Source organism: Podarcis filfolensis (assembly GCF_964270895.1).
Source record: "Podarcis filfolensis genome assembly, chromosome: 3".
In the NCBI taxonomy this organism is placed as follows: Eukaryota; Metazoa; Chordata; class Lepidosauria; order Squamata; family Lacertidae; genus Podarcis; species Podarcis filfolensis.
In genome coordinates, this window is record NC_139606.1 from 5351882 (window position 1) to 5376683 (window position 24802).

The 24802-nt window shown below is 44.1% G+C and overlaps 1 protein-coding gene and 1 pseudogene across 8 annotated transcripts; one reads left to right on the forward strand and one right to left on the reverse strand.

Annotated features, from left to right (window-relative positions):
• The first annotated feature begins 39 nt into the window (after positions 1-39).
• On the forward strand, positions 40-16548 carry MMUT (methylmalonyl-CoA mutase). 7 transcript variants are annotated; one of them, XR_014546322.1, is made up of 14 exons: positions 504-643; positions 1985-2402; positions 3108-3475; positions 3566-3723; positions 4251-4422; positions 5097-5345; positions 6872-6983; positions 8339-8454; positions 9708-9823; positions 10897-11028; positions 12923-13070; positions 13406-13496; positions 14172-14339; positions 16117-16548. XR_014546322.1 is itself a non-coding variant. In XM_083606484.1 (13 exons), exons 2-13 carry the CDS (start codon positions 2024-2026, stop codon positions 16243-16245), a joined length of 2247 nt encoding a protein of 748 aa, XP_083462610.1. In that variant the 5' UTR covers positions 40-173; positions 1985-2023; the 3' UTR covers positions 16246-16548. The 7 variants fall into 7 exon arrangements, 6 of the variants coding, with proteins under 6 accessions (XP_083462610.1, XP_083462611.1, XP_083462612.1 ...); XM_083606484.1 differs by lacking the exons at positions 504-643; positions 13406-13496 and adding an exon at positions 40-173; XM_083606485.1 differs by lacking the exons at positions 504-643; positions 13406-13496 and adding an exon at positions 45-309.
• A 468-nt stretch (positions 16549-17016) lies between these two features.
• Positions 17017-24616, reverse strand: LOC310759003 (rhodopsin-like; annotated as a pseudogene). The gene is made up of 6 exons (XR_014552298.1): positions 24610-24616; positions 19658-19793; positions 19351-19384; positions 19146-19260; positions 18426-18577; positions 17017-17620 (listed from the first exon to the last, which is right to left on the reverse strand). The product of XR_014552298.1 is annotated as a rhodopsin-like (transcript).
• Between the last annotated feature and the right edge of the window lie 186 nt (positions 24617-24802).

Here is a 24802-nt window from a genome sequence, read left to right on the forward strand (position 1 = left end):
GGGAGCCGTTAGGAAGGGGGCGGGGCCACACAAACAGACAGACAGACGCAGAAGCCTCAGGCGGCCGGAAGTGGCTCGCTAAGGGGGGGGGGGCCTGGCCGCAGCGGCGCCTGCGCGTTGCAGTCGGACGGCGCCTCCGCTTCCGTCCCTGGCTCCGCAAGCGGCCGCAGCAGGTACCGTAATGGGCGGACGAGAAGCGCAGGCGGTTTTGCCTTTCCTTCCTCTCCGTCGTCCTCGGCCTCCTCTTCAGCGTCTCCCGCGCAGCTCCCGCTTGAGTCACGGAGAGCCCTCGGGCGTCTGATTCCACAGGTGCCCCCCCACGCCTCTTTGGCCCTTGAGGAGAAAAGCGAGCGGGGATAATCAGGGTTTCCCAAACGCTGGGTGTCCAGCTGCTGCTGGACTACAGTTCCCATCTGCCCCGGTCGCTGGTCTTGCTAGCGAGGGATGATGGGAGTTGTAGTCCCTCCAGAAAACAGCTGCGGACGCAAGGTTGGCAATCCCTGGGTTAAATCCTTCAAGCGCGCATGCGCAGACTGGAGGGTTAGGGTCTCTTCTTATCTGACAGGAGGCCCGTTTTGAAATACTTATTTTACGTCGTCCTCTTTTCCTGCAACGACGGAAGCTGAGGCGAGGCGAGAGAACGGTATTCGCGTGGCAGCCCCGGCCCTGCCTGGGAGCCAGAGCATAGCTGTCAACTTTTCCCTTTTCTTGCGAGGGATCCTATTCAGAATAAGGGAATTTCCCTTTAAAATAGGGAAACGTTGACAGCTGTGAGCCAGAGGGAGGAGGAGGGTGCCTCTGTCCATGCGCAGAGTGCATAAGGGCAGTGATGCTGAATAGGCACGCTTGAGTGTTCCCTTCCGCGCAAAATGGGGAGTCAGGCCCGGGCGAAAGCAACCTCTCAAAACAAAAGCTCGTTCTCTTCTTTATCGAGCTCGATGAAAGTCAAATATCTCTGAAATATTGCTTATAAATTCATGACCTTTTAACAAGTTTGCAAACATATGGCATTAACAAAGACATTCACTCCTAACATTCAAAGGGAGATTGTAGCTAGGTGGTAACATTACACAAAATCAGGCCAGACACAGGCACCTACGTCATGTGTTTGATGTTACAGAACAACTGTGCCTAGATAGTAAAATATGCCTGTTTTTTTAAAAAAAAAATGGCAAGAGGCCCAATTCCCCACTAGATTATGAGGCCCTAGGCTAGGGCTACAGCCCACTACTCTGCCCATTGTACATCTGGCACTCCAGTGCTTTCTTCCCCAGCAGCTGTGTTCCTGCAGTGGGGATCTAGATTGCCTTCCTTCCCCCTTGAACAGAATGAGTCCATGTACTGCTCTCCCCATCCCCCCCCCATATTCCTATTCTGATAGGCTGAAGGGAAAGGTGCTGCCTAGCTGCTTCCCCACTAACCTACTACAGTGGTACCTCGGGTTATGAACTTAATTCGTTCTGGAGGTCCGTTCTTAACCTGAAACTGTTCTTAACCTGAAACTAATGGGGCCTCCCACTGCTGCCGCGCCACCGGAGCACGATTTTTGTTCTCATCCTGAAGCAAAGTTCTTAACCCGAGGTACTATTTCTGAGTTAGCAGAGTCTGTAACCTCAAGCGTCTGTAACCTCAAGCGTCTGTAACCTGAAGTGTATGTAACCTGAGGTACCACTGTAGTTGATCACTTGCTACAATAATGTCAGCACACAAACTGAACGCTCCATGTCATTCAGCTGGTGGCAGAAAGCAGGCTGTTATGTGTGCTCTCTTTTTTTTTCAAAAAAGGAAAACTTCAGTGCATAAGAAAACTCTCTGATTAAACTGCCTAAAAGCCTTTGTTGTGCAACAAGGCTAAGGGTGGCTGCAACAAAAGAAACTTCAAAAAATATATATCTGCAAACTTTTATCTGTTTTTGATGCGACTGGTACTCACATCTCACTATGTCGTATTGTAATATTGTAATATTCAGATCTCAATCCACAGGCTGCAGCTTAACAGCTGCCACTTCAGCAAAAAATAATAATGTTACGTGCCAAGAATGGACTTCTGCGCCTCTGGCCCTCCTGTTACAGGAAAGAAGCAGGGCCACACCTCCGTGAGCAGTTTTGGCGCGCGCTCCATGAACAGGTACTCCACCCAGAGTGGGTGGCCATGGCCAAAAAGCAGTTAAAGGGCAAGAATCCAGAGGAGCTGATATGGCACACCCCGGAAGGAATCGCCATCAAACCGTTGTACTCTACTCGGGACACAAAGGACTTTCCTGAGGAACTACCTGGCGTCAAACCCTTCACCCGTGGTCCTTACCCTACCATGTATACCTACAGGCCTTGGACCATCCGCCAGTATGCTGGTTTCAGTACTGTTGAAGAAAGCAATAAATTCTACAAGGACAACATCAGGGGTGAGACACAGGGCTAAGGGAATGGGGTGGGGGAAAATATTGTCTTAAGGCAGGCTTCCTCAACCCCGGCCCTCCAGATGTTTTGAGACTACAATTCCCATCATCCCTGACCACTGCTCCTGCTAGCTAGGTATCATGGGAGTTGTAGGCCAAAAACATCTGGATGGCTGAGGTTGAGGAAGCCTGATCTAGGGCTGCAGTCCTAACCCCACTAACCTGGGAGTAAGCCCCATTGAATTCAGTAAGACTTGCTTCCGAGTAGGCATGGTTAGGATTGCACTGTGGTTTTGGGACCAAAGTATTTCATGTATAACTGTGAGAGCAATCCTAGGCATGCATACTTAGAAGGAACCCAGGACACTTCTTCTAAGTAGCTATGCATAGGATTCTGCTGTAAGATTGCATCACTGTGCACCCTTACTTGGGAGTGGGGAACACTGAGTTTGATGTGCAGGATCAGGCATATAGTTTATAAGGGTAGGTCTGGAAGCAGAATATTTGATCACTTGCAGATTCTTATGTTAGCTCTCAGTGGTCAGTTTTTTAGTTAAAAACTACTGCTAACATTTATTGTATGATTCTTGTTCAAATGCTGCCAGAACACGTGTAGCTTGTGATTCAGTCTGACTCTTAATTAAGATGTGTAATATTAGGGGGTTTTATTTTAACTCTTTTGTTATTAATCTTTTTTTTTTATGGGACTAGCTGGCCAGCAGGGTTTATCTGTTGCTTTTGATCTGGCAACTCACCGCGGATATGATTCAGACAACCCCCGAGTCCGTGGAGATGTTGGAATGGCTGGAGTTGCCATTGATACAGTAGAAGATACCAAGATACTTTTTGATGGGATTCCTTTGGAAAAGATGTCCGTTTCAATGACAATGAACGGGGCAGTAATTCCTGTCCTAGCTACATTCATCGTAACTGGGGAGGAACAAGGAGTGCCACAATCCAAGCTCACTGGGACAATACAGAATGATATACTGAAAGAATTCATGGTTCGAAATACATATATTTTCCCTCCAGAACCATCAATGCGGATAATTGCTGACATATTTCAATATACATCAAAGGTATTATTTGCTTTAATATCCATTAATTATCATTACTACGTGTAGTTGATGTCTCTTGTAGAACAAAGCTGTATACTTTTTTTATTGCAGCACATGCCCAAATTTAATTCTATTTCCATCAGTGGATACCATATGCAAGAAGCTGGAGCCGATGCGATTTTGGAATTAGCTTACACTATAGCTGATGGCTTAGAGTACTGCAGAACTGGACTCCAGGCTGGTCTCACTATTGATGAATTTGCACCAAGGTACATCAGTCGGTCATCTTTGTCAGGGGGAATCTAGTTTTTAATATCAAGACTGGGCTCTGGTTCCAATGTATAAAATGGTTTGATGCTATAGCAATGGATGTACAAACCTTTTGTTCTCCTTATGTCGGAATCTGCTCTGGAAGGTTCCCCCAGTCCCCTGGAAGAGATCTTGAAGGAGGGACTGCAGAAGAGGAAGGAAGTTCCATTGCACAAGTGGAAGCCTGTTGCTTGAAATGGAACAACAGTGTTAGATACAACCCAACATTTCCAACCCCAGGATGAATGTGGCCATCTGGTGGCTTCATGGGATTGATCTATCAGCCATGACTGTTGCTTGTGATCAGAACTTTCTGCAGATGTACTCTTGAAAACCCAACTATCCCTTTAGTATTTCAAAGAGAGGCTGAAGGACACATCTTTCAATTTTGGGTTCAAGAACATTGTTATTTATATGTACTGTATAATCCACAGTGTAATTTGTTCCTTATTCTACTCTGTTAAGACCATTTGTGCTCTTATTCTAGGCTGTCTTTCTTCTGGGGAATTGGTATGAACTTCTACATGGAAATAGCCAAGCTAAGAGCTGGGAGGCGGCTTTGGGCTCATTTAATAGAGAAAATGTTTCAGCCCAAGGACACCAAATCACTTCTCCTTCGAGCTCATTGTCAGACTTCTGGGTGGTCACTAACTGAGCAGGTAGGAATCCCATTTTAATTATCTACCCCAAGTGTAGTAAATATAGCGGTGCATGCTCACAGATAATAAAGCAGTAGCCTTTCTAACTCTGGGTGCCTTCGAACAGCTTCTGTTAAAAGACAAAGAGAGGAAGGAATGAGGAAATAGTATTGACTACCTAATGTCATTACTAAATAAGATTTTGCTCAACTTTCCTGCATCCTGATATTTAATTAAATTTATTTTAAATGTACATGCAATTTAAATGTATTTAGATGTGTGGTTAACAGTGGTGTACATATAGGAGGAAGTCATATTTAGATGGTCAGCGATTCTGAATACGGCCAAACAGATTTCCACCTCCAATCTCCACCAATGAAGGGGGTTAAGATAAGGCAAAAGGGACCCTTTGCCATCAGGGAAGGCTCCTCTCTGCCCCAGTGGGGCAGGAATCTACCTCTGGCAGTGGCCTGTGGACAAGCCCCAAGATAGGGCATTTGAGGATAGGGACAGGACACTGGTAGGTTCGGATCGGCTGGATTCAAGTTTCTGTGAATCCCCTGAGAGGCCCAATTTTGGGGCCTCAAAGCTAAAAAAGTAAAGGTAGAGGAGCCCAGTTTTTTTAATTGCTAATCTACTGCACTCTGTATATTGGTGTACTATATTCCTTACAAATGCTCTGGTTTTTCGTCTAGGATCCTTATAATAACATCATCCGCACTACAATTGAGGCATTGGCAGCTGTTTTTGGAGGTACTCAGTCCTTGCATACAAATTCATTTGATGAAGCTTTGGGATTACCAACGGTGAAAAGTGCTCGAATTGCCCGCAATACCCAGATTATAATACAGGAAGAGTCTGGGATTCCTAAAGTCGCAGATCCATGGGGTGGCTCCTTTCTGATGGAATCTCTCACCAATGATATGTATGGAGCTGCATTAAAGGTCAGTCTTTTGCTTTGAGGAGGGAGGCAGAGAGAAAAAGGAAGCTGGTAATTTTAAGCAGCCTTGCAAATAAGTCTTGAAAACTTAGTAGCCTGTATATTTGCAGAGCGATCTAAACCCTTGATACGCTGTGTTTGGGGTTTGGACAAGACAGAAATGTTCCTCTGTACTGCCCAGCTCAGCTTCTTTCCACCATTGGTGAGGAATGTCCCAGGGCACCTCTGAACAGTGGGCAGGGAGAAGTTACCATCACTGGCTGGCAGAGTTGATCCTTTGCCAACCCTGCTGTTCTCATGTGACTGCAGCAGATCCATTCTGGGCCTGCACCAGCCTGGGTGCTGGCATAGCGAAAGGATATTTCTCTCTCTCTCCCTCCCCCTTTCACAATGACTGGTCAGAGGTTTGGATTGACCTCTTGGGCAATCCAAACTTAGGCAATGCCTAAAATAAGAGAATAGGGACGTGGGTGGCGCTGTGGGTTAAACCACAGAGCCTGGGGCTTGCCGATCAGAAGGTCGGTGGTTCGAATCCCCACTCCCGTTGTTTGGTCCCAGCTCCTGCCCACCTAGCATTTCAAAAGCACATCAAAGTGCAAGTAGATAAATAGGTACCGCTCCGGCGGGAAGGTAAACGGCGTTTCCGTGCGCTGTTCTGGTTCCCCAGAAGCAGCTTAGTTATGCTGGCCACATGACCCGGAAGCTGTATGCCGGCTCCCTCGGCCAATAAAGCGAGAAGAGCGCCGCAACCCCAGAGTCGTCCGCAACTGAACCTAATGGTCAGAGGTCCCTTTACCTTTACCTAAAATAAGAGAACTACATGCTTTCCAATTTACATACCGTCCTGATTAGCAGGAACAACATCTTGCTTTACTTGGGTGGGTAAACAAATAGCTATTCACAAACCTGGTTTTAAGAAATGCCATTTGGAAGGGTGAGCTCCTGATTGTTCCTTGGCAAGTGGAACTCCCTTTCAGTGCTGTACAGTTCCTCAGGAATTTCCCCATGGGAACTACCCAGTGCATTGGGGAGGGGTTTGTTTGTTTGTTTGTTTGTTTGTTTGTTTGTTTGTTTTTGAAGCACCGAAACTGCTTTTAAAAGCAAGAGGGGGAACTCTGTGATCATCAGCTGAAGGGCCGTATACAAATTTAATAATTAATAATAATAAAATAATGCTTTCAATGGAAACTGCTTTGTGTTTCAGGGCACACTCCCAGCACCAGTCAGCTGATTGGACTTGGGAGCATACCTTCAAAGGAGGTAGCTGTAACTGCCCATCAGCTGGGCAGTTTGCAACAATCCCCTTTGGACTTTGACACCAGAGTGTGAGAGTCTTAGGGAGCCAGCACACTGGCTGGAGGCAGTTCCCCACCCCTGGTCTTAAATGGTTGCATTTCATCTGTCCCAATTTTGTAAGTGGTTTCCTTGCAAATAGTGGGGTGAGAGAATGTTGCTTTAATGGTGATTTTAGTGCTAGACAGCCACATACTGAGAGTCATTAACAGTATCCAAATTCTGTTGTTTGGTTAGCTCATTAATGAGATTGAGGAAATGGGTGGGATGGCCAAAGCTGTAGCTGAAGGAATACCCAAACTTCGAATTGAAGAGTGTGCTGCTCGGAGACAAGCCAGGATTGATTCTGGTAAGGAAAATGGACACTATTTAAACACAACATACACTTACGTAACTGCGCAGCCGCAGTCTGCCAGACATATAGACAAGTATCAGTCTTGAACTTGAATACCTTTATTCATATATTAAGACTTAAGTTCCCGTAACTCGTAAAACTCTAGTCCAAAATTAGGAGAATGAAAATGTAGAATCCAAGTTGAATTTCAGCAACACTTGCTAGTAAGATAAGTCTGTCAGTGTATGAAATAAAATCCTTTGGAAACAGTAGTACAGTGGTACCTCCGGTTACGAACGGGATCAATTCCAGAGGCCTGGCCATATCCCGAAAATTTCGTAACTGGAGGACCGCTTCTGTGGACACACGCGGCGGAGGTTACACAACACAAGGTACCACTAAAGTTGCATTTGTTTTTTGCCTGTCTGAGCTAGACACCATACATGAAACAATGGCTGGGTTCCAGTGAACTCTGCAACTAGTGCTGCAAGCCCAGGGGGAATTGTTTTTCTCATGCTGTCACCCATGCTGCATAATGAACCACCTACTAAAGGGGGGGGGCTTTCAAAAAGTAGTTTGTATTTTTGAACTGATTTCTATTGCCCTATACAAGTCCTCTGTTTCATAGGGGAATTGTTTATTTTCTGGCTGCTATAAGGGACACGGGTGACGCTGTGGGTTAAACCACAGAGCCTAGCACTTGCCGATCAGAAGGTCAGTGGTTCGAATCCCCGCGACGGGTTGAGCTCCCGTTGCTCAGTCCCTGCTCCTGCCAACCTAGCAGTTCGAAAGCACGTCAAAGTGCAAGTGGATAAATAGATACCGCTTCAGCGGGAAGGTAAACAGCGTTTCCGTGCGCTGCTCTGGTTTGCCAGAAGCAGCTTAGTCCTGCTGGCCAAATGACCTGGAAGCTGTATGCCAGCTCCCTCGGCCAGTAAAGCCAGATGAGCGCCGCAACCCCAGAGTTGTCCACGACTGGACTTAATGGTCAGGGGTCCTTTTACCTTTTATTCATATAATCTTGCCTGTGACTTCATATTGCACAGCTATTTCTGTTAATAGCATCCACTGTTTCTTACATTGTTCATGGGTCCCATTGACTTTGGCTTTTCTGTATTTGAGGTTTCCTCTCCTTTGCAATACAGATCGTGACATGTTCACCTGTGTGGAAGCATTGCAGTTTTTACGTGCATGCAAGCTGAAAATCTTAGCTACCTAAATTAAAATTTGAATGCCATTGGTGAAAAAGCTTTCAGGTTGTGTTTTTCTTATTAGAAATCTGACTTCATGTCGCAGCTTGATAGAAACTTGTTTTAAGTTAGCAGTTTCTGAAATTTATTTTAAATCCTTAACGTTTGGGAAATACCCAGGTTCTGAAGTAATTGTCGGAGTGAATAAATACCAGTTGGAAAAAGAAGAGACTGTTGAAGTTTTGGCAATTGATAACACTTCAGTCCGTAACAAACAGATTGAAAAACTTAAAAAGGTAAGTGTTAGAGATTTAATAGGTGAAGTAATATTGACATTATAAATCAGCATACAGTGTTATTTTATATTTGTGTCAAACCATATTACAGTTAAGAATACTTCTTAATATGCTTAGGATCACTTTGACCGATTGAAATAATATGCATTTTCCATATTGCGTGCTCGTTCTCTCTCTCTCAGAGAAAATATCATTTTAATACTGTTCTCTACTCCCTTCTTTGCTGAAGCCCCTCTCTTGTCCTGTCTGTATCTATGTCTTGTAGCTGGGGAAACCCAGCCAGATGAGTGGGGTATAAATAATATGTTGTTGTGTGTTGATAGCTATTTAAAAAAATACATACTTTAATTGCTCACAGATATAGTATAACACTTCAGAAGCTGAACAATTGACAATGTCAAAGGTAGTGGCTTATTTCAGTCATAGCTGGAGGTTGTATAGCTAATAATTTATCCTGTTTGGGCTTTTTTACCAGAATAGGCAAATACATTATCAAACTACTATTGTTGATTTTGAACATTCCTGATTTTCATAAACAAAGCTTCTGGACCCTTCATTTTATTTTAAATGTTACCACCTTCCTAAATTGACTGCTAGAATTGTGTTAGAAAACTGTACTAAACCTGTTTAGTTTGCAGGCTGAACTGCATCCTCCCAACACACACACACATATTGGACAGATGATTAATTAGCATTGATGGTCAGGGTGTAATTTTTAGAACTAAATAATGTCATGTGTGTGCAATGCCTGGGTTTGTTCTTTTTCAATGATAGTAGATGTCAGCAGAGTTCCCTGATTGGGAACCTCTTAGACGCAAACAAGTGAATCTGCATCTCTGTGAGGGTTTCCTATTTTGGGGCTTCAGAGCATATCTGTTTGCATTATATCAAAGGCAATGAGTGATATTTCCTTTAAGTTTCAGGAGTGACATTTATGGCAAGATAGATAAACTGCTGGCACCAAGGAGATGTACTGATACAGGTCTTATTGAAGCTGGTAATCTAATAAATATTGATTACATGAGTCCTCTTCAAACTCTTTTTTTACAAAACAGTCTCTATTACTTACTTACTCGTTTACTTTGATTATTTATCCCACCCTATAACTAAAGCTCTCTGTGTGGCTTGCAGTATAAAAACAGAACAAATTGTATAAAAGGAACAACTTAAGCAGAACCAGGGAGCCCTATAGAATTATGCTGCAAACAGTTCTTGGCTGTCGTAAAGTTTTGCTTTTGTGTCTTTCCTTGAAGGTGAAAGCTTGCAGAGATGAAGTTGTAGCTCAGCGTTGTCTTGCTGCCCTATCAGAATGCGCCGCCACAGGCCAAGGCAATTTGCTGGGCCTAGCAGTGGAAGCAGCACGTGCCAGGTACTGGGGGAAATACTGTGCATTTAACCAAAGGGTAGTTCAGAGCATCTCTCCCAGGCTCTGACTAACTCCCTGTGGCCCTGCTCTGGCAGCGCATAAGTAATGTGTGGGACTAGAGAGATGTTTTCGATGGTGGAAAGGCCCAGATTTAAAAAGCTGTGAACCTCACTATGGGAAGTCAGTCTCTCAGCCTGATTTCCTTCACTGAGGGGCAAAGGGGTGGGGATTATGAAGCTAAATCATCACTCTGAGTTCATTGCAGGAAAACCAGAAGAAAAAGACAACAAATTTTTAAATAAATAAAACGCAAATAAATATCTAAGGGAGGAGGGAAGCCAGAAGCAGCCATAACAAATATTTTGCTCCTTTATATTCTCAGTGGAACATTTCAAGACTGCTGTGGGGAGGATGACTGGGAAGTCAGGGTCCACAAGCCCCATTGTATGTGCTTAGCTTTGGGTCCAACTAAGGCATCTCCTAGGAGCATTTAGCGCAGCTCTACTGAACATTAATACACCATTCTAACTTCCGATAGGGGACGCAGGTGGCGCTGTAGTGTAAACCACAGAGCCTAGGGCTTGCTGATTGGAAGGTCAGCAGTTCGAATCCCCGCGATGGGGTGAGCTTCCATTGCTCGGTCCCAGCTCCTGCCAACCTAGCAGTTTGAAAGAACGTCAAAGTGCAAGTAGATAAATAGGTACCACTCCGGCGGGAAGATAAACAGCGTTTCTGTGCGCTGCTCTGGTTCGCCAGAAGAGCCTTAGTCATGCTGGCCACATAACCCAGAAAAACTGCCTGCGGACAAACGCCGGCTCCCTCGGCCAGTAAAGCAAGATGAGCGCCGCAACCCCAGAGTCGTCTGCAACTGGACTTAACTGTCAGGGGTCCCTAACCTTTTTTAACTTCCAATATTGCAGAATTGGGGAAAGTTGAGATTAAGTTTGCTGTGCTTAGATTATTGTAATATGAAACTATTGTGAGAAGTGCCATTGAAATAGGCGCTGAGTTTTTATTTCTTTCTGTTGAGGTGTGTTTACCCAACCTTAATGTTTGGGCCGCATACATTTTTTCAGATGTACAGTTGGTGAAATAACGGATGCAATGAAAAAGGTGTTTGGTGAACACAAAGCCAGTGACCGCATGGTGAGTGGAGCTTACCGTCAGGAGTTTGGGGAGAGTGACGAAATTGCTCAAGCAATCAACAGGTAAGGTGTGCTGTTTCTATGGAAAGGATTAAATCAGATGGTGTGCTATCAGGCTTACAAATTTTTGCATGCTACGAATGTATGTCCCATCTCACTTCCAAAGTTTTAGAGTATTTAAACTATACAGTAGTTTGTATTTCACAGAATTTCTTACACTTCTCAAATTTATTGCACTAATGCTAGTTCCTGTCAGCTGTGCCCCCTTCCCTCCAGAGCAGATTGAGGGGGGCACAAGAGGCAGAGGAGGGAAGCCTATCTCACAGGCAGAAATCCTAGCACTGATGGGAGGTATTCATTTGATACTGCCCTCTGTAATTTCTGCATTTCTTTTATCTTCTCCATTTTTAATTGGGGGATTACATTCTTTTATCCACTTTATAAGCCAACCATTTTTATTTAATAAATGTTCTTCCAAATTTTATAAAGTCAAACAATTACCTTAAAGCTATTACCTCTTTGCCCATGTCTAAAATGGGTTGGTTTTGTTTTGTTAATGCTGGGTTTTCAACCTTACTATGTTAGTTATGTTTGTTATCAGGTTTGTTGCATCCGTTCTGCAAATTCGCTGTACTTTTTTTTTTTTTTAAATAAATTTTTATTAGAGTTTTACAAAAGATAAAAGTAAAAATTTACAGAATAAAAAAAGAAACCACAAATAAAAATAGACAATAAAAAAAACACACGAAATACACAAAAAACAGCTAATTAAGAAAAAAAAGAAGTTAAAAAAGATAAAACAAATCCATTTTTCTCAATATCCTCAAATTCATATGCTTGTATCCTTGACCTCCTCACACCTCCCCCCTTTTGTGTTCCCATTTACATACTTGATTCAGCAAATTCTTACTCTTTTTCAAATATCTTAACTTTGTGTCATAACATATTATACCTCAATATTTTCAACCATTTATCAATACATTTTTTTTTACATAATCTTATTAACTTTTGTCACTAGTGACCACTTATTACCAATCCAAGCATAATTTTAACATTCATTAATTGAGAAGAGTTGGTGGAAGAAGACTGGAAGAAATTTAAAGACTATCTTCGGAAATACTGTAAAATTAATTCGCTGTACTTTTTAATTGGTTATGGGAAGTATTGTAAACTAGACATTTAACAAAATAAACTCATCGCCTTTAATTTAAGACTGTTGATGATGAGGACAACCTGATAAAATACCAGGCTGCGTTCAAGGTGTTACCAGTAGTATATAAAGCCATTAATACCTTGGGACCAGTCCACCTGCAAGATTGCTTTAACCCATATTTTCCCACTCGGCCACTTCATTCTGCAGAACTGGCATGGTTACGGGTACCACATAATACTTGTTAATAATAATATCCTTCAGCGTAGCCACATCTACATTTGGGAACTCCTTTCCTACTGACATCAGGCAAGCACCTCTGTTACTCTGTTTGGTAAAAACATGCTTGTTTTGAGAGACCTACCCAAGAGAATGGTGATGTGTGTTTTAATCTGTGTTAAAAATCAGTATTGCTGATTTTATTTTTTCAATGTTTTGAAAAGGTTGTTTTTAGTTCTTTTTACTGCTAATTTTATTGCTTTTATGAAATAAATAAAGAAAGCTCAGCATAATTATGCATCTATTATCTTGGGAGTCACTAGAATTTTTTTGTGTTATTTTAATGTATTCCCTGTTTTTCCTTTTGTTCATGATTTGATTCAATCGCATCATTACCAAAAGGAAGGTAAATGAGAGATATAAAATTTCCATATACACATAAAACTCCATACTACTAATAGAATTCAAATGCATATAGATAAATTTTTAAAAATAGAAGACTTTTTTGTTGTGGTCACAGCTGTCAAGATACCCTTAAAAATGTTACTTAAACCGTCTGCAACTTACAAAAGCAATTTCTAAATTCAGAGTTAACAAGTTTGTGGAACGTGAAGGTCGGAGACCACGTCTTCTTGTTGCAAAAATGGGCCAAGATGGCCATGACAGAGGAGCCAAAGTGATTGCAACAGGATTTGCTGACCTTGGGTTTGATGTGGATATAGGCCCACTCTTCCAGGTATTTAGTCTCTTCCATTCAAATTTTTATTTGTTTGCTTGCTTGCTTCTCCTAGCAATTAAAATGTCTGACACTTGAATAAAGGATAGTTAAAGGTAAAGGGACCCCTGACCATTAGGTCCAGTCACGGACGACTCTAGCGTTGCGGCGCTCATCTCGCTTTACTGGCCAAGGAAGCCAACGTTTGTCCACAGAAAGTTTTTCCGGGTCACGTGGCCAGCATGACTAAACCGCTTCTGGCAAAACCAGAGCAGTGCACAGAAACGCCATTTACCTTCCCGCCGGAGTGGTACCTATTTATCTACTTGCACTTTGACGTGCTTTTGAACTGCTAGGTGGGCAGGAGCTGGGACCGAGCAACGGGAGCTCACCCCATTGCGGGGATTTGAACCACCGATCTTCTGATCGGCAAGCTCTAGGCTCCCAGTAAGTCATCTGTAGGAATGGTTTTATTTATTTTTTTAATATATTTTTGTATTTTATATTATTGTACACAGCTTTGAGGGCCTCGGGCTTTTAAGCAATTTATTAATTTGTAAAACTATTTTGTAAAAAATACATGCAGCTATTGTTTCAATTTCCTGTTCGCACCAAAGGTAACAACCAGAATATGTTGTACTGGGATGATTTTACAGATTTCCGAGTTGGAAGATGCAGTGGGTTAGGTGGTTATGTTCCTCTCTGTACTCTACTTTCTGGGCACCCATACAGTGGTACCTCGGGTTAAGTACTTAATTCGTTCCGGAGGTCTGCTCTTAACTTGAAACTATTCTTAACCTGAAGCACCACTTTAGCTAATGGGGCCTCCCACTGCCACCGCGTCACCGCCAAGCAATTTCTGTTCTCATCCTGAAGCAAAGTTCTTAACCCGAGGTACTATTTCTGGGTTAGCGGAGTCTGTAACCTGAAGCGTATGTAACCCGAGGTACCACTGTATTGTCTAACCTAAATGCCAGCAGCAGCCTTCAGCGGTGCATGCTGGTGTCTAGTGTTTTTTTGTCACTCTTCCCTATGAAAAAAGAAGCGTGGGTCTGCATGCAGTGTTAGGTTTTATGCATTCTTCCTTCCCATATTGTTTGACACTTCGCTTTCTCTTCCTAGACACCCCGTGAAGTGGCCCAGCAGGCGGTAGATGCGGATGTGCATTGCGTGGGTGTGAGCACCTTGGCTGCTGGCCACAAAACGCTTGTTCCTGAACTCCTCAAAGAGCTGCATGCCCTTGGCCGCCCAGACATTCTCGTCATGTGTGGAGGCGTCATCCCTCCCCAGGTACTGTGCACCACCATCACAAGATGGCTTGTTGTGAGATGATTAAATTGTTCCCAGTGAGGTGGGGTCTCCATCTACTTCCTCCTCCTCCTCCTCCTCCTCCTCCTCCTCCTCCTCCTCCTCCTCTTCCAGGCAAATGAACACCATTAAAAGGCTTTTAAAATAACATCTAGCTATTGAAATGTGGAAATCCTTCAGCAAATTTTGGAAAGCGTTGTAGTTTACAGGTTTAGGGTTCACAGAACAACGCCGTTGAAAAGCAGCCTCCTAAAAGCTTTCTAAAACTGCCAATATAATCAAATAATTTAAAAATCACTTTTTAAAGTTAAAAATATTCATAAACATTTTAAGAAATGAAGAAAAAAGGGACTAGTTTCCTTTACTGACATAGAATATACTGTATTTTTTGCTCTATTAAGACTCACTTTTTCCCTCCTAAAAAGTAAGGGGAAATGTGTGTGCGTCTTATGGAGCGAATGCAGGCTGCGCAGCTATCCCAGAAGCCAGAACAGCAAGAGGGATTGCTGCTTTCACTGCTGTTCTTGCTGTTCTGGCTTCTGAGATTCAGAATATTTTTTTTCTTGTTTTCCTGCTCCAAAAACTAGGTGCGTCTTGTGGTCTGGTATGTCTTATAGAGCGAAAAATACGGTATATAATTTTTTCTTCTTCCAGAATTTTGTTTTTTTCCAGGGGGTGGTGGGGCGTTATAAACAAGAATAATGTTATACAAATGAGTATAGTGGTACCTCGAGTTACAAACGCTTCAGGTTAAAAACTCCGCTAATGTGGAGTTACCTCAAGTTGAGAACTTTGCCCCAGGATGAGAATGGAAATTGTGTGCTGGCGCAGCAGCAAGAAGCCCCATTAGCGAAAGCACGCCTCTAAGAACAGTTTCAGGTTAAGAACGGACCTCCGGAACGAATGAAGTTCGTAACTAGAGGTACACTGTATACTGTACCAAGTTTTCTTATGTCATTTGTATATCACAAAAATAGCATAATAAATGTGGGAAAATATCCAGAACATATGTTTCATTATTAGTGGTCAGTGTAGAAGTTCTTGGTTCATGAATTGGTTTAAACAGTTAGAAGGGAAGAAAGGGCTGGAGGGGAAATGGAGAGTGGAGTGGGGTAGAATTTGCTTTTCTGCTTCGAATCTCTTGACCTTGGTATACGGTAATTGTTAAACCTGGCTAAAGATTCGTATAGAGCCACAAGTCTCTGGTTGTCTTGGAGCAGAGGTGAAAATGTTCACCACTTTTGATGATTTCATTCTTTATGTTAGATAGGATAACACCTAGAGCAGAGATTGCTTGAACCTGTAGTCACTAGGACTTTGCACACATGGCAGAGTTTGCACAGGTGACAGCATCACTGCTTTTCCCCATAGCTAGCATAGTCGTACCTCGGCTCCCGAATGGCTTGGGAGTCGAATGTTCTGGCTCCCAAATGATCAAAAACCAGAAGTGAGTGTTCCAGTTTTCGAACGTTCTTTTGGAAGCCGAAAATCCAGTGGTGCTTCCACTTGGCTGTAGGGGCTTCCTGCAGCCAATCAGAAGCTGCGCATTGGAAGTTGAACGTTTTGGAAGTTGAACAGACTTCTGGAATGGATTCTGTTTGACTTCCGATGTATGACTGTACTAAGTTATTTTCCTTTCTCCATGTGCGCTACCTCCTCACTTGCCATCGCTAAACCCTGCTCTTTTAGCATGTGTTCTGCAGAATTTTACTTTACAAAGTTTGCATGCATGTTTTATGTCTGTTTTTCTCCTGCACAGGATTATGACTTCTTGTATGACTCTGGTGTTTCCAATATATTTGGCCCTGGAACCCGAATCCCAAAAGCAGCTGTCCAAGTTCTTGAAGATATTGAGAAATGCTTGGATAATAGGCAGCAATCTGTGTAAACTTCTGTCTCATAACAAACTTTGTATCTCATGCTGAATCTTATAGTTTGTGTTGATGCATTGTGATAAAAAGAAGTAATTCATGCTAAATCATCTACAATGTCTGGTGTTGCTTTATGCTTTCTAAGAAAGTGGGAAATTATCTGGAATATTATTACATACATATGTAAAATCTATCAAAGAATGTAAATGAGATGAGTAAATTTTCAAATTTTGCATATAAGACTGCATTATATCTGAAATACACTTCAGATCTTTGGATATGCAAATTACAATTTTAAATAAATGTTACTGATACAGAAAGGTAGTGAAATTTTGTCCTGCTGTTTCATACTGTTTGTTCACATGCCTCTTGCCCTTTCGGTCCAGTCTCGTTGCCCTAGCTTTGTTTGCTTGTCAGATTGACAAATATCCAATTCCTACCCCTGGTAGTCTACCTTTTTCTTTTCCTGCTCAATAGCCTCTGTAGAGTCTGAAGTTGGTGGCCTTACGGGAGATATGGGCAGTTTCCAGTTCTGTGACCTCACGAATCCTTTACTGAGATGACATGCACAAGATGGGTAGAGCCACCCTTTTATGAAAAGTCCATTTTTTTGTAAGGTTCTTGCTCAACAGCCTTAATAGAAGTATTGAAGGGGGAGGTGTTAACAGCCTGTTAAGCAAAGGTCTTTTCTTATTCTTCAAGACGCCTGTGCCTCTTGAGACTCCATCATTGACACCTGAGCTCAGCATCCCATACAGTCCAACAAAAGCACAAAAACAAATGCCAAGTTCACTAACATTACAATCTCTTTTAATTGCATAAATACCTCCTCTACCAGCTATTAACATAGCAAATTCTAATTTAGTCCATGTACTCAAAATTCCTTGAGATTCCTCATTTCTTGCTGGCAGGTCTTTTTTTTAAAGAACAGAGACCTCAGAATTATCCTGCAAGCAGTTTATTATAAACTTCCTAGGGATTACTGCCCTTGCAGTGTTTCCCTGGGAGACTTCATGATCTGAACACTGGAGCAACTTTTTCAAATAAGACTTCTGCAGCTGATGGATTTGGAACTTCTCCACTGTCTGTCCTTCTGAATAAAGAAATGTGTGTGTTATCCCATCCTGACCAAATCACTGACACATGGCTATTGGTGGTATGCTTGGTGCTAAAGTAAACTTTCTGGCTACAGCAGCACTGGAGGCGCTTAATTTCACGCCGGAAAGTTTCGCTGAAAGTCTAGTAAATGAAAAGGGTTGTAGGCTGTTGAGGATTTAGCAAAAAGACATGGCAACATTCACTGGATTCACTGGAGTGAAATATTGACCAGAAGCTGACTGCGGCATATGGTGTCCATGCGCTGAAGAATCCCACACTGATCAGTACAGCCATCTGTAAAAACAACCACTTCTAATTAGTTACTGGCTGGCTTTTTATATTTTCTCCTTCTCTATCTGTTATTTCAAATGGGTGAGAGAGAAATGAAGGATTAGTGCTTCAACATTTAAGAGATATTGAAACAATTGGCTCTTGCTTTTATTTTAGGCTGTCCATTCATTTTATCCTAAGACCCAAAAGCAGTATCCTCTGCAGTACTCTAGCGGTAAAAAATAGCACAAGATCAGGATAAGAAATTAAGAACAGCATCCTTTGTGTTTATCAGATGCTTTACATCATAATGGAATGTCACCTGTTTCAAATTATAGTCCTATAGAAGAAAATATGCCAAGACCAAAGCATCTCATACAATAGCTATATATATATACCACATGCTTCCTCTATGAGCCCATGTATTGCAAGATCTGAGAGTCTTACAGTATACAGGTTCATCATTAAGTTAGTCCCCAGTATGTATGTGGCTGCGAAAACCCAACCAGATGGGTGGGGTATAAATATTTTGAATATTAATATTATTTCGCATTAATACAATAAGCTTTCATACCAATGAATCTAACAACTGAAAAACAGAGGAGTTGCTCAATGTCTGCAACTCAAATGGAACACAAACCATATATGAAGGCAAACACACACAAATAGCCCAGTCCATAGCATCCATAAGTGCTTTGGCATTTCCCCAATATTTTGACAATAATTTTCAATCTGTAGGGACAGACTCAATGTCTGAGTCAAAGGAACACTGTGTTCCTATTGCTCTTTAAAATACAAAAATACTCTGCTCACAACAACACATACCCACCAATGTCAATTTCTTTTCCAGCTTTGCTGCATTTGAAGTCCTGTTGAAGTTCTGCATCTCATGAGAGGTTTTATGAACCTTCCAGGCTATACCCAAGTAACAGATGGTGATGGTAATTGCTGGCAGAATGGTACAGATCCTACAGATGACTTACTGGGTTATACATTAGGGAGAGCTTTCCTAAATAAAACATCTTCAAGAAGACACGTAAACATTATGGTGCTAGGCACCTGTCTAATTCCAGCTGGGAATGGATTCCAGAGGGCTGGAGCTACACTACTAAAAGCCAATTTCTAGTACAAACTAAGCACAACTCTGGCTCATGCAGCACTCTCAGCAGCGCCCCATCTGAGAATATAAAGGAGCAAAATATGTGTTGTGGCTGCTTCTGGCTTTCCTCCTCCCTTAGATATTTATTCAGGTTTTATTTAAAAAATTGTTGTCTTTTTCTCCTGGTTTTCCTGCAAAGAACTCAGTGATGATTTAGCCTCATAATCCCCACCCCTTTGCCCCTCAGTGAAGGAAATCAGGCTGAGAGACTGACTTCCCATAGTGAGGTTCGCAGCTTTTTAAATCTGGACCTTTCCACCATCGAAACCATCTCTCTAGTCACACACATGGACCGACACATTCCTTATGCGCTGCCAGAGGAGCAGAGCCACAGGGAGTTAGTGCAGAGCCCTGGAGAGATGCTCTGGACCACAGCATTTCCCCCAATACCTGGCACATGCTGCTTCCACTGCTGGGCTATCAAATTGCCTTGGCCTGGGGCGGCGCATGCTGAGAGGGCAGCAAGACAACGCTGAGCTACATCTTCATCTCCGCAAGCTTTCACCTTCAAGGAAAGACACAAAAGCAAAACATTACAACAGCCAAGAACTGTTAACGATTGATAAAGCTGCCCCAATGCCGCCCAGTCTCTTACTCCTCTTCCTCCAGGTCTTCCAGGATGAGCTCTTCTGAAAGGAAAAGAAGAGAAGGCTGCCAGTTAGAGAGGCTTCTTACACACACAGAGAGAGACTTTCTGAACACATCCACAGAAACAGACATTACCTTCAGGATTGCTTTCTTTCTGTTTCACCTGAGGCGGCAAGGAAGTCCGTGGAGCCTACAGGGAAACAAAGAGCCACATGGCGTATGATGATCCAAAGCTCAAAATAGGCCTCAGACAGAGACCTTTCCCAAGAAATCTTAGGGACTGGAATCAACTACTATATGCTGAAAGGTTTTACCTTTGTGGTCCTTTTGAAAAGGGGTCCACAGGGGGAGGCGGAGGGGCAGGCGGGGTGCGGGGGGGAGGACTCGGGGAGAGGGCGCACTTTATTTTTTTTCGCCATCCGCGAAATCGCTCTTCGCAGTCTTGAAAGCCTAAAAAGGAAAGAGAAAAATGTGAGAAATGGGGCTCACAGTTAGTCCTCTCCTGATCTACGTCCCTAAACTGGTTTTTGCATTCACCCCTCAAAGCTCACTACTGAAAAACCAAGAGGCCAGTACCAATTTGCCAAATGGAAAAAATTCCTACTCGGCCCCTATTCCAAAACAGGCGACCAACCGAAGTCCAGAGCAAGGCCAGAGCACACATCTAAATCGAGGGCAGGTGTTTGGCGGCGCAAACCTAGGTAACCCCCCCCCCCAACGCCGCACCACTGCCTTTTAAAGGCCCCCCTCAATCACACCACCACTCCCAAGGGAGTGTGCAACCTATGGCCTGTGTGCAACGCGGACCCTCAATTAAGATATGCTGAAAAGAAATCCTACTTACATGCTGTCTCTACTCTCACAAGCACAGAATGATCCAAGCATAGGAGATCCCAGGCCTTCTAGAGCTCTGGCGACCAATGAGCCAGCAGAGGGAGATGTCACAATGAACCTCGCGCGATGCAGCACCCCTGGGCCCTGAGAAAACCAGCAGCTACAAGTCCTGCTCCTCTTAAGGGACGCGACTAAGTTTTCACATATGGTTTTCTTCCATGTTCCACTTTTTATAAATATGCAGAATGTGCCTATTCCTTTGGATTCCAGCTGAAGCTGTTCCTGCACCTTCGGAGCACTAGCTATCTCCTATACCTGTCCCATACCCTCCAACATTTCTCCCATGCAAATAGGAATGTCTTATTCCATGATGATGATGGTGATGATGATTCTGACTGGGTTGTCCCAGCCACGCTGGGCAGTTTCCAACATATACAAAAACATAATAAAACATTAAATGTTAAACACACCACTTCAATATCACGTCCCAATGCTCTAAAGTAGAGCTTTCCGGGCCGGCAAGAGCCAATGGATCTGCATAGGTGCAAGGGCCCAGCCAGTAGGGAATCAAACGTATGAATATTCTCTGTGTTAGAGGGTAAGGGCTGCAAATATGTGCACCAGGAAGGGGCATGGTGTTCATCAGCCATGACACCCACATTCCTGCAGTTCACCTGAACTGGGCAGGGAGGAGTGAGGTTAGGGCTGTGCAGGCACACAGGTGGAGCCAATCCAGCTCTCCCACCCGTGCCCACACACAGCCCCAATCTCACCGCTGCCCCATCCAGGAAAGTTGCAGCAGCGCCTGTATTGGGGGTGCAGCTCTGCCCCATGGCACCAACCAAGACTGATCAGGGCAGACATTTATTTCAACGCTAGCATGGTAATTTGGGCTTGTTCTGAGACTTCTGGAATTGAATGAAAGGGAGAAAAATAAAGGTAGGCATTCCCTATTTGTTTTCTACTACACAGCTATGGTGTTGCTAAAACGATCCCAGGCTCCTGTCTTCAAAGCTGATAGACCTTTTAATTTTCTCCTTAGGCAAGCCAGAACAGGTAAGTATGAATCAAATTTATCCGTAGAAGCTATTATGACGATAGCAAAATATTATTGCTTTCTTTAAAACATTATATAGATTGGAAGTCCATAAAAGTTCATAAAAAGAAAGAAAATGAATATTGGGGATTGCTTTCTTGAAAGCATCACCGCACCCAAGATGGCAGTAGCATGGGAGTAGCCAGGGAGGCGAGGGGGGGGGAGCTGCCCCCTCTAAATCAAATAAATCAATAAAAATACTTAACTAACTGACCAACTGCATCACAGATAACTCGACTCTGCCCTTAGCCTCCAAAATAAAGCCTGCCCCACAATAAATGCTGTTTGCACCTATGGCTCCTGGTATCAGTTTTCCAAATCCGGGGTGGTGCTTTCAAGGGCGCAATTTCAGCCACATTTATTCTGATCCTTTTGAAGAACTGTTCCCTTTCCCCCATCCTCTTAACAAATAAATTGCCACAGTGGCAGGTTTGATCCCCAGATGGGCCAGCCATATATTCCTGCATTGCAGGGGTTGGACTAGATGATCCGCTGGGTCCCTTCCAGCTGTACAATTCTGTGATTCTTATGTTCTCAAGCTCCCCTGGTGCCAGCCAGGTGGGCCACTCAGTTTCCTCAAGTACTTGAGGAATGGCAGCCTGTCATAAGAGGATGACAGCTGATGGGCGGCAACAAGCCTCTCCTATCTGCTGGGATTGCCAGGCGGCATACTCTGTGCATGCTCAAAGATGCCTGTTGCTTACAGCTACAGCCATCTCATTCTAGTTTGCGTAAAGGAGTTTCTAGCCCAAGTATCTGCCAGGGAAATAAAAGGTCTGGAAAGGTTAACCTCGCTCAGAGCGGCCAAGGCTTAATAAATAAAGCTCATCTCGCTTTATTGGCGTCATGTGGCCAACATGACTAAGCCGCTTCTGGCCACCCGAGCAGCGCACAGAAACACCGTTTACCTTCCCGCCGGAGCGGTACCTATTTTTCTACTTGCACTTTGATGTGCTTTCGAGCTGCTAGGTTGGCAGGAGCAGGGACTGAGCAACGGGAGCTCACCCCATCGCGGGGATTCGAACCGCCAACCATCTGATCAGCAAGTCCTAGGCTCTGTGGTTTAACCCACAACGCCACGCGCGTCCCTTACAGCTACTGCCATCTCGTTCTAGTTTGCATAAAGGGGTTTCTAGCCCAAGTATCTGCCAGAGAAACAAAGGGTCTGGAAAGGTTAACCTCGCTCAGAGCGGCCAAGGCTGCATCACTTGGGAAGACAGTACTCTTTAGTATTTCGTATCCATCTCTTAATAAACAACACAACAGGGTGTCCTTACAACCAACTTCAGATGATAGAGGGGAGCTAAGTTTCAACCATTTATTTTATACACCTTTGATTTTCACAAATTTAAGCAGGTGTGTTAAGTCTAAGAGCTCAATTCTCAATAGCCTTTCATAACTCAAAAAGCTGACGTGCTTTTTTCATGGCAGAAGTTTGGTGGGTCAAAAGTGTCAGAGCCACCTTCTGAATCTTCTCATAGGAGTCCTGAAAATGAATTGTGCCTCTGAGGGCACCACACATTCAGCAGCGCTTGGGAGAACAAAGAGGGAAGAGCAAGTCTCCTCCTTCCACCATTGAGATATATAAGAAAAAGAGAGCTCTGTACAACTGCACAAATCCAGTTCTGATCAGAAACTTCCACATGCAGGTTAAGAAGTGGGAGGAAACATGGCAGGGAAATGTCCCTAAATCAGGGCAGGTTGACAGACGCTTTCTGCACTGCTCTCCCTTGCACTTTTGACTATGATGACATACCGAGGGACGTTCAGAGCAGGATCCTGCCTCCGCTCTGGTTGCTTGAATAGAAATGGGGAGACTTAAAAAAAATGATTTTCTATATTTCCCTCCCTGCTGCCCAAGGGTTTTCTTTCAGGCTAGAAGGAGAAAGATTATCCCCACCCCAGGCTAGGTGGGGATAATTTTAATTTTTCCGGACAGTAAGGGAGGTGCGTGAAAAGGGAAGCACGTGCATAGGCTGCATGAACACTGTATTTTGAAAGCACGCGGGCAGCAGCCCAGTCTTGGCCGCAAAGAATTCTGGGCATGGTAGTTTCCCCCTGGCAGAACTCCCATTCCCAGCAAGGGACTGGGGCTGCTGGGTTCTCTCCGCCCCTTGGTCCCCGCTCCCCTCTCGGAGAAAGGGGAGCCGGAGGGGGCCCGGGAGGCGGGCGGGGCGGCAGCGCCGGGCTCCCTCTCCGGAGGCGAGAGACCAGGGACAGGACCCCCCCCCCAGGGTCAGTTCTGCTGCTAACGGCCCCCCAACGGCTGGATCCTTCCCTTTGCCTCTCGCCCTCCCTCCTCCAGCGCTGCCCTGGGGGGGGCAGGGGGGGTCTTCACTCCTCTAGGCAAGGGGGGAGAGGCACCGTGGTTGCCCCCCCCCCCGGTCCTGCGCTGTGGGGATGGAGGGGCTGCTTTCCTGGCAGAGAGCCCCCGGTCCAGCCCATGGAGTGGAGGGGGGGCCAGGGTCCCTTCTCCATCCCTGGAGGGGCATCGCTGCTGGGGGGGAGTGTAGTGGTTTGGCTGGGGAGAAGGCAGATGGGGAGGTGGGGGCAGCTCCGGATTCATGCTTGGGGAGGGGGCAGAACCAAACTATCTGTGGCACAATTAGTCAGTTATTTACTTGATTTAGGGGGGCGCCTACCCCCCCCCCCGCACTCCTGGCTACACCCATGCTTCTGCTTTTTTCTTTGCTGTGGCTTTTAAGCTTAGTTACTATGGGATATTTTGTAGATGCATTTTTGTAGATTCATACAAACCGTATTTATGATGGCTCTGTGGATGGAGTGTCTGCTTTCTGTGCAGAGAGCCTCCGGTCCAGCCCCTGGGGTTGAGGGGGGGGGGCCAAGCTCCCGTCTCCATCCCTGGAGGGGCATCACTGCCCCTTTGACTCGGGAGAAGGCAGCTTGGTAGGTAAGGGGCAGAACCAAGCTATCTGTGGCGCGATTAGTCAATTAGCAAAGTATTTTTATTTATTTACTTGGTTTAGGGAGGCAGCTACCCCCCTGCTTATTTCTTATTTTTTCACTGTGCCTTATAAGATTAGTTACTAAGGGATAGTCATGCATATCTGTAGATTCATATAATCCATATTTATGATGGCCAGTTTATAACCATAAGGCTAAAATAGAAGGGGGGGACCCCAATAAGAGGCTGGGATAGAATGAATGACCACTGGCTGAAAACTGATTTCCCGAGGGTGAAATCCTAAACTGCACTTACCCGGGAGTAAGAGCCACTGCATTCAGCAGGACTTGCTTCTGAGTATATAGAATTGTGCTGGATGCTACTGCAATATTAGTGGTAGAATTATTCTGAGATTATTCTCATCGTTTTACCTGGCATTCTTACATGTAATTCCATGTAATTCTTACATGTAATTCCATGTAATTCTTCTCCATCCATTTACTTCGGAGTAAGCCCCATGGAATTCACAAGGACTTAGTTCTGAGTAGACATCATTAAGTTTATACTGTTAGTCACTTTTTTGCATTAAATAGTCCATAGCTGGTGAGACACTTAAATCAAAAG

Bases quoted from the DNA above. Each gene is read 5' to 3' on its own strand.
- MMUT (XM_083606484.1), top strand. From the start codon at position 2,024: ATGTTACGTGCCAAGAATGGACTTCTGCGCCTCTGGCCCTCCTGTTAC. The intron at 3,724-4,250 runs GTACATCAGTCG...CTCTTATTCTAG, and splicing joins ATTGATGAATTTGCACCAAG to GCTGTCTTTCTTCTGGGGAA. The intron at 4,423-5,096 runs GTAGGAATCCCA...TTTTTCGTCTAG, and splicing joins GGTGGTCACTAACTGAGCAG to GATCCTTATAATAACATCAT.